This window comes from Phoenix dactylifera, chromosome 7 (genome assembly GCF_051530095.1).
Source record: "Phoenix dactylifera cultivar Ajwa chromosome 7, Ajwa_hap1_PhDact_Kaust_v1.1, whole genome shotgun sequence".
In the NCBI taxonomy this organism is placed as follows: domain Eukaryota; kingdom Viridiplantae; phylum Streptophyta; class Magnoliopsida; order Arecales; family Arecaceae; genus Phoenix; species Phoenix dactylifera.
In genome coordinates, this window is record NC_143196.1 from 4,390,914 (window position 1) to 4,400,514 (window position 9,601).

At 36.8% G+C, this 9,601-nt stretch overlaps 1 protein-coding gene across 1 annotated transcript; it reads left to right on the plus strand.

Annotated features, from left to right (window-relative positions):
• The first annotated feature begins 2,767 nt into the window (after window positions 1-2,767).
• Window positions 2,768-9,601, plus strand: LOC103705248 (WD40 repeat-containing protein HOS15-like). The gene is made up of 3 exons (XM_008788899.6): window positions 2,768-3,032; window positions 7,901-8,304; window positions 8,386-9,601. Exons 1-2 carry the CDS (start codon window positions 2,966-2,968, stop codon window positions 8,290-8,292), a joined length of 459 nt encoding a protein of 152 aa, XP_008787121.3. The 5' UTR covers window positions 2,768-2,965; the 3' UTR covers window positions 8,293-8,304; window positions 8,386-9,601.

Consider the following 9,601-nt stretch of genomic DNA (forward strand, 5'->3'; position numbering starts at 1 on the left):
AAAAAATTAAAAAATAATATCTTCAAATACTCTAGGCAACTTCGCCTATCGAGTGATCGGCCACATATGAGGCCACCCAATTTACGGCTTCATTAGCCTCTCTATAAACATATCCGGATTGTGATTATTAGCCGCTCTATAAATATGCTTGTAGAAGCTATTATGTGGGAAGTGACATGGCTGCACATAGGTTGTCATTGTACACCGGTCGGGTCCTCAGACTTGAAAATAGCAATTGGAGCCAGTTGGGTGCACCCAAAAAGTTCATCAAGTTTTAATTGTAGTTTAGTTAATGACTAATAAATATTGTGGGCTCTTATAACTCTTTTCCTGTGCACACCGCAGGCATCCCAGAAAATTCTCCTAATAATAATTATTATTGTGGTTACATGGTCACAGCAGCCATTACAACAATTCCAATCCCCCTTTCATTGTATTACTTCATGATGGAAAAAAGATAATTGCCATTATTAGTGTTATAATGGTCCATTAATACAATAACAACTATTATTTGTCACTTGGCTATTCATTTAATAAAATAATGTTTTAAAGTTCAATTATTTTACAAAACTTTTCTTTTGAAAAGGTTTCCATTGCATGCACGAGGTTGAACTAGAGCAACAAAACTAAGGCTAGAACGAGAATAAAATTGTACGAGTCAAACCTTGGCTTTACAAACATGCCATTAGTTTTGTCCACTACTTGAATATTTCTTATCAAATGTTATATATATGGTAATGCTATTTTACGAACAAATAGCACTTGGAGTAACAAACAGAGTCCATTATGTGCTTCTCCCTTATCCCACCATTGTTGCAACTAATTTGTAGAAAAATTGGATAGGTGAAAGGTATTCTTGGGAATATTTTTCTAACTTGTGCACTAGCAAGTTATTTAGATAAAACTTACTTGAAAAATCAACAGTAATATTAGTAGAAAAACTTGATTGATAAGTGGGATTAACTCTAAATTGTGGTTCTTTTTTTTTCTTTTTTATTTTCCTTGTGGTTACAACTCAAACATTGAAATTATATATAAGTAACTAGCATTACCTTGTTAAATACTATACTCAAATACATTATATATATTTAAAATGGAGGCTCCCTTGTGTAGAGCTCTCCAATGTTATATGACACCATTATGAATGATGTCAATATTAATATATTTGGTCGTCATTAAAATTTATTACTTAATATGTAACAAATATTAATGACATGGTATTAATATGTTGCCATCCTTAAAGCTCGTTACTTAAAGTGTAATAGAAATTTGGTTATTGAATCCTTTTATGTATTATAATTTGTTAAGCTATTATATCATATTTTCCTTTTCTAGCTTTCGTTTCACTCAAGGGGTTCATCTAAGTAGTTAAAAAGAAAAAAAATATATATTCATGCACGGTTGGTGCTATTAATGGCGTGAGTTTCTGCATAGACACTCTCATGCAAAGTTCTATATCACATGAAGACTAGTATTAATTATAGGAGTTTCTGCTCGACCATCATTAAAGTTCATTATTTAATATGTAATAAAAATTTAGCTATTAAAATTTTCTATTTTATTATAATTTATTATATTATTATATTATATTTTAAGAATAGTAAAAAAAAGAAAAAATTGCATACCCAGGATCCATATTTATAATGCTAATAACAATGACAAGAATTTTTCCGCAGAGGCTCAACTTATGTAGAATTCTTCGCTTACCATATTGTATAATTATCAACAAGAGTTTCATCTCAGCTATCATTAAAAATTATTGCTTAATATTATCAAAGATTTATCCTTATTATAACGTGTTACATTGCTATGTTGCATTTCAAGAGCAGTCAGAAAAGAAGAAAATAAAATGGCATCTTGTGCATCATGAAATATATGCTAGTTTTATTTTAAAACTAGAGCTTTTAATCTTTTATCGACTGCTACACTTCATCTTGACCTAGATGGTAGACCTTGCTTGGAGCTTTCTAGATGTACTAGACAACAAAAATGCAAACAGCTTGCAAATTTTTGTCCCGAACATGCAGTATGTTTTAAAAAGTTATTCATGATGTTTGAAAAAAAAATGTCGACGTATAGAGTCATCAACTTATTTTCTTCGTTACAGTGCAGATATAGTTATCGCTAAATGAGCCAAGAGAGGATACTTGAACTCGAGACAAGCTTGATAAATGATATGTGTTTAAATGCGGGTCGACTGTGAGTTAAGCCAAGTTTGAATAAGATTCTTAGCTGCTATTGAGCCGCATCAAGCTTCTATTTATTTATTTATTTATTTATTATTATTTTTTTTAAATATACCGGCGACTTACTACATCAGTCGTGAGTACGCTCAGAGTGATCACAATATAAAATACATTCTAGTGCCACCGGCATATGCTCCAATTTCCCTCAGAGGACACCTCCAGAGTAGTGTGCTGCAAAAGAGATAATATAGTCTGCCGCACTGTTTGCCTTCCGAAAGATATACGTAACTCGAAATAGGTCCAGCTCCCCTACAAGAAAGCAAATATCATAAACAAGAGGGTGCAGGTCTGGCCTGACACGCCGCTCCGAATCCAGTCGACCATTATAGTCGAGTCTCTCTCTAGTAGGACTCGCCGAGCACTCAGGTGCACTCTGGCCTGAACGAGGCCCTTTCATGCCATTTGCAGCTCCGCTACCGGGACGGACTCAAAGCTTCCATTTATTTTTTGCAAGGTTGGTGAGAGCTCTAATTTATCAACCAGACTGGCGAGTTGGGCTTCATAACGGAAGCCGAGCCAGGTCTCACACGCTCACCCTGCTCGCCCCCAACCCCGAGTCACCGATCCCGCGCGACTCGGTGCCCCGTCAAAAATTCTCTCTGAAACCGTCGCGAGGCGTCGGCACTCGACGAGCACCATACAGCGGCCAGACCGGGAGCTTATCGGTCACGCCCGGAACCACGAGCGCCCGCCGGAAGTGCGCTGTGGCGAGGGATCCCATGGCCTTCAACTCGGTCACCCCCGTCGAGCTCGACTTCCTCGTCTATCGCTACCTCCAGGACAAAGGTCAAGAATCTCTCTTCCTTCTCTTAGCCACTATTTCCATCATTTAGTCTTGGTTTCTGCTTTGATTTCACTTTCTTTAGCTTTCTAGGGTTTGCTGTGGCCATGAGTTTTTGTACCTCCTTTTTGAGGCAAGCCCGGGGTTTTGTTGTGTGAAGGTTTTTGAATTCGATGTCTGTCTGCTTTGATTGTTAATTTTGACGGCTAGTGTTGAAGAGATGCAGTATCAGCAGCCTCTTGCTATGTAGATATACCTTGTAATGTATCTCTTCTTGTACATTCTTTTCTTCTTTTTTTTTTCTACAGCAAAACTGATGGGAACCTCAACATATCTCAATTTAAGCCCAGCTTGCCATTGGCATAAGTTGAACTCGTGGGGTGATCCAAGTGTAACTTCATCCCAAACCCTATTAAATTTTAGCACAGGAAATTTAGCAATGTTGATTATTATTTTCACTAGTTTAAATTTATTCCAATATGTAATCTTTGTAGGTCTCATACATTTGCCACAAGTTGATTACAACTATAAATTCATCCTCTCTTTTGGTAAAATTTATGCCTAAAAATAAGATGGAGATCATACTTGTTGACTAATTGTGCAAACGCGAGGCCATGGAGCATGGTTGTCATGACCTTATGATTTACATTTCAGATGTTACAATGTGAATCAGAAAAGACCTGAATAATCTAATCTCATAGTTGGATTGGAATCATAGAGGATATGAAAATCTTGACCTTATTAGATCATTTACCTCACTTGGATGATAAGCTTGAACTGGATCATGTTTTGTACGTTTAAGAAGAAACTCCATCTTTATGATGTTATTTGATATCTTGCCTTTTAGAATGCCTATTTGAACTATTGGCTTCTAGAGTTAATTGTCATTAGCAAGAACTCTAGCTCGTAAAATCAGCAATTCCTTCGAACACTTTAACCCGGAAATTTTAGAGCACAAGGAAGTGGCAAATCAATATACTTTTGCAGCCATTTGTTGAAACTTGATTCCTTTTTGCCTAAAATATTCTATCATCAAGGATGATTGTGTCTCCTGTTCTTTGTTGAGTATATATAAACTTATTGCTTACTTGGTATGTAGGAACATGAAGATCAATTTGTGATGCCTTATAAAGGTTCTGCTGTAGGATGTACAAGAAGCTTTTCCTCCTTCCTTTTGTGTCGTAGTTCCTCACTTCCTTAGAAACAGAAGAAATAATGGTGGTTTAGCATATCAAATCCAGTAGTTTTTTTTTCCCCTGGGAAAACAAGTATGATAAGATATACTCTAGTCTTTTTATGGAAAATCGATCAACTTCTTGAGATATCATATGGGCATATATTGATGTGACTCAGAATCTACGAATTGGGGAAAATGAACTATCAAGAGTCATATCCAAGGGCTATTATTTGCTGCAAACAAAGCTTTGTCTCTCCCTTCCTCCTTCCTCCCTCCCCCTCCCTCTCTAAGTAAGAGCCTGTCAGTTTCTAATTTGAAGAGGAGAGTAATAAAAGCAGGTTTTTTACAGAGAATAATAAGATATAGAAAAGAGGAACAACAAAAGAAGAATAGATATAGAGGAGGAAAAGTGGCCTGCTGCCCTTGAGCTATTGTCCATCAGAACCTTGTAGAACACCACCATGAAATTACCGACCTAGTACCCTTTTAAAAGGCTCGATCAGCCACAATTATGCATGTAGTATGACCCTTAAGGAAATAATAAGTCTTTAGACAAGCCAACTGTTATCTCCTAAATTTAAATAGTTTGTGACATAAATTTCATAATTGAATGATGCTGGTACAATGGTGCTCCAACTCCACTTCAAACCATGAAGGTTAAAAAATCAAATTGTTCTAGGGTTTTGTGTTCAGCCCTTCCTTTGTACTCAGGTCTCTGATCTGAGATAACCATTTCATCATCTATGAATACCCACCATTTTCCTTCAGAAAAAAATTCCTTAGTTTTTTGGGGACTACATTTCGGTCAATCTAGAATCCACTTGGATTTGGACACCTAAAGATTCCTAGAATGATTTAGAAGTGACAGATTTCATGAGAGATTTAATAATAACCTGCATTTCAAAAGCAAAAGACCAGCCAAGTATATCTTCAACTGCAGTGATTAGGGAACCAGCAGGGCCTGAATGGACCAGTCTTCTTTCTGTTTTGACTGCACTATATATGGCACCATATAAACAGATTGAATTGCCAGGTATGGTGTTTGTTCATTGGATATGCTATATGTGGGTTATTTTTGTAGAAAACTAAATTAAGATGTTAGTGCATACTAATTTTGTATTCTTTCCTTTAAAAGGTAACTGCATATTCATTATGTAGTGAACAAGATGATACAATTTCAAGTTTTGGTGCACTACCTCCCATACCCATCACCTCCAATAATGAAGGTAACTGCCCCAAGGGTAGCAAAATATGCAACAAATTTTTCTTTCTTGAAAGTGCTAGCAGATGATGTTAGCCAAAATATCTGCAACATGCTCTCCCTCTTGCCGTATACATGTGACATGAGAGTCATCCAAAGAGGTCAGATTATTTCATTAATTTGGCAAGTACATGGGGAAAATCCGAGTATAATTCACATCTTTCATTGATCAACTCCACGTCTTTCATCTCTGGTCCAATTTGACCCATCATTTTAGGTGGTTCAAGTGTTGTCAAAGGCATGCCTAGGCGCAAGGTGCAAACAAAGCCAACCCTAAACACCTCACTTATTTCAATGCTATTCCCCTTTTCAAATTAAAAAAGACACCTTTTTTGCGCCTTGAACCAAGCCCAGGTTCACAAAAGCACCCCTTTACTCTTTTCAGTCAGAATTGTTTGATTTTTATCAGATTTTTAGGAATTCTTGGCCTGAAAAAAGAAAAGACTAAAAGAGATAAAGGGGATGAGATCTAGGGCTCCAAAGGAGAGCAACAAGGACAACAACAAGGGACAGATACAAGGTCTAGGGCTGACAAATAGGCCTCTTCCTCATCCTTCTTGTCCTCCTGCTGCTGCTGCCGCCGCCGCCGCCGTTCCTCTCCTATTTCTCCTTCGCCCTGCTCCCAGTCCATCAGAAAGCCCATCCCCTGCTGCCAGTCCTTTAGAAACAGGTCATTGCAGCTTCTATTATGTTGGTCCATCAAAAACAGAACACAACAAAGCATGTTTAATTAGATTGATTGGTCCTGTATTAAGAATTCTTTTAATTTATTCTATCTCATACTAGTTAGCTTGTCTAAGTTCTAACATTAGGGTTATTGATTTAGATGGCTTTATATACTAGAAGTTATTTTGCTATTGTCAGTTATTGTCTTATTATATTTGACTTTTCAATATTTGACATGCAATGCCCTTTGTATATGTATAAATTTTAATTTCAATGCTTCTTTATTTACATTGTGTTCATAAATTGATAATTCTTATTTGATGTGTTTACAGACATGTATTATTATTTATATGTTTATTGATATTTTTGCACCTCACTTCATTAAGGCGTGCAACCTTGCATTGCGCCTTGCTCCTAGGCTCCAAGATACTATAGCACCTTAGTTTGCCTTGAGCCTTTGGCAACTTGGATAGGTAAAGGTCTATGTGGAAGGTGTAAAGGTCAAGCAGGGTATAGTAATGAAATTTCCCAGCTTCATCCCTAGTCTTCCATTAGAATCATTTGGCTGATAAATTTAACCATTGAAAATTAACTTCCAACTTTTTTAACAATTTTAAAATTTCTGAGTACAATAAGAAAAGCATAATTTGATCTACTCTGAACCCTGCTATGATTTATGACTTTATCTTATTTTTAATAACATTTAGTAGATTTGCTTATAGTTAGTTGGGTTGGTGTATAACTTAATCTTCATATGATTCAACAAGGTTTGGGCTGCAGATCTAAACCTATATCTCACCTGTCTGGGTCAGGTTGAGACAGGCCCTTCCTGGATTGGCTATTGGCTAGGTTTGAAGCAAAAAGATCTGACCTATGTATTTGATCTGTCATGTCTAATTAGGTTCTACCAAGTCCAGTCAGTTAGGTCTAATTGTCTGAGTTGAATCTTAGTTTGGGGTCTTTACAGGAGGCGTTTTCTGAACTTCAACCACTTGCACAACTATTCAAAGAAAGGTGTAAGAGGATTCTTATGCATTCTTTTTTTGGTTGGAGGCTACGTGTCTCTTTATAGCTAACAGCTTCATGCATTTCTCTTTTATCATATTTCTTCTTAAGTGATAGCAGTGACTAATAATGGGGGGTAAGGGCCAGTGAATGCTGAGCTTATCCAAATTTTGATAGCGCTAGCTTAATAGCCCAACTCAAATTAATGGAAATAAGGTCTAAAGATGCTTTTGATCCAATCCTTTTGCATATCTTACTTTTTTGAAGTCCATTTGTTTTCCTTTTGCTTCACGGTGCCTAAAATTAATGCTCTTGTATCATCTATGTCATCAAACTCTGAATTTATAAGCAATTTGGAGATCCCGATGTACATAGCTAATTTGAACATTTTTCATTTATGTTTGTTTCATGAACCTTGTGGCGTAGAGCACTTAAGTCTCTTAAGCATCAGACAAATATTTCATCTTACATGCAGTACTAAATGCTAAATTTCGTTTTGTATAGGGTTTAATTTGGTTACCTCAATATTGTGTTCATTTCTTAAAGACATGCTATTTCTTTCAGACACCTGGTAGAAAAATGTGGTATTAATTGTCAAGTGCCTAGTAGCGTTGCCCTCTTGTGCTCCTACAGAGCAAGTGTTTCTCTTGTTTTGAATGGAGTTTGTCATGTATTTTCAGCACTAATCATATCTAGGATGCTGCGCCACATGATTGTAAGGTTCATGCTACATGAAATGCTTATACATATATTGTTTCTATTAGGTTACACACATGCAGCATTTGCTTTTGATTATGAGTCAGGGATCAACAAAATACCTATTGAGAATGATTTGGTTCTGTCGGGCTCTCTTGTCGCACTTGTGGAGAAAGGCCTTGAAAATTTGAAATTGGAAGCAAACCTGGGCAAGCAGATGCCCTTGGAGGCTGAAAGAAATGGAGTTCCAATGGAAGTTGATGAGATGCAGAGCATGTGGAGAGAGAAAATGCAGGAAATAGATGGGTACATCAAGTTAGGAAAAAGGTACAGTGAGCTAGAGCAGAGGATCAAAGATATAAAACTCCAGTTGGTTGCGCTTCTTAGGAGTGGGGATGCCATGGAGGAGGTGCCCCACCAGGACCACCTGCATGACATCATAGGATGGGGTGAGCCATGATATAGCATGCACGTAAGTTTTATTTGTTCTTGTGTTTGGTTACAAAATTATTCGTATGAATGTAATACTTAGTTGCTTCTTTCTTATGTACAGGTTCCTCCTAGCCCTGACAACATCAGTCATTCCGAGGATTCGCTGTAGAAATCATACTTGTCATCATTTCCTCATATGGCTCCATTCTGTTAAGTGATTGTCATATCATTCTACAGAAGCATGATGTTTCAGCTTATCAGACCCCTCTTTCCCTCATGGAAAAATCATAAATGAATAATGGAAAAAAACATAAATAAATAAATAAAATAAGATATCAGTTTGAAGGATCTGGTATCAGTAACTTTTTCCTCCTAATTTTAGCTTGCGTCCTGCAGGTAGTGGACTTGGTTTGTCATAAGTTACAGAAGTTGTTGCTACACTCTAGTACTTGGCTCGAGCTAGCATTTCTGGTAGTTTTGTTAGATTGTGCCCTGGCTTTTCGGGGTCATTGTTGGTCCAGTTTAGACCCAAATCAGGGATTTAGGTGTCGTATGATTTTGACTTTTATCCTGCCTTGTCTGGCTTATCCACAAATTTAGTGATGCTTTTAGTTCACCCTCTCTTAAATCTCAATTTCTATATAATGCATTTTAGTAATTTTGTTGCTCTTGCAATGAGGAAAAGCATTTGAACATTGTAACATTCAACTTCCTCAATTATGCACAGTAGGCTTGGTTGTTTAATGTAGATTATTTCATAGCTTGTGCAACTATCAACAGGATTTTACATGGTGTTGAAAGATGATGTACTTTAGATAGCCATTGGTTGTTCTTTCTTTCAAAAAGAGAGAAGAAATCATTTAAATGCTGTGCGAGTCATTTGCTTCTATGTTATGTTAGTACCACATTTTTCAGTATTTCAGGTCAGAAAACTGTGGGTTACATTGAGAATAGGTGGTTTTCACTTGCATTTTGCATTCAGGTTTAGTATTCTCTATGTGAAATAAATGCATCCGTTATTTTTCTTTTACAGGAATCTGCATAAGCACAAATATAAACACAGTTACTGTAACAAATTTTGAATGACCAGCTACCATGGCTGGCTAAGAAACAAGAAGAGCCAAGGAGCCCATCTTAGATCAACCAAAGGACCACCTATACTAGGCTCAATCATATGCCTCAAAGACCAAGTTCAATCAAAGCAATGTCTTATGTTAAATCTAAAGCTTGTGTATAACTTCCAGACTAAGCATATTTTCATAGAGGCAAATAGGGCCATGGACTGGATGGCTAGTCACTCTGGAGACACTCTGTGTTAGAGAATGGGAGCTACCTAG

Bases quoted from the DNA above. Each gene is read 5' to 3' on its own strand.
- LOC103705248 (XM_008788899.6), top strand. From the start codon at position 2,966: ATGGCCTTCAACTCGGTCACCCCCGTCGAGCTCGACTTCCTCGTCTAT. The intron at 3,033-7,900 runs GTCAAGAATCTC...TGTTTCTATTAG, and splicing joins TCGCTACCTCCAGGACAAAG to GTTACACACATGCAGCATTT.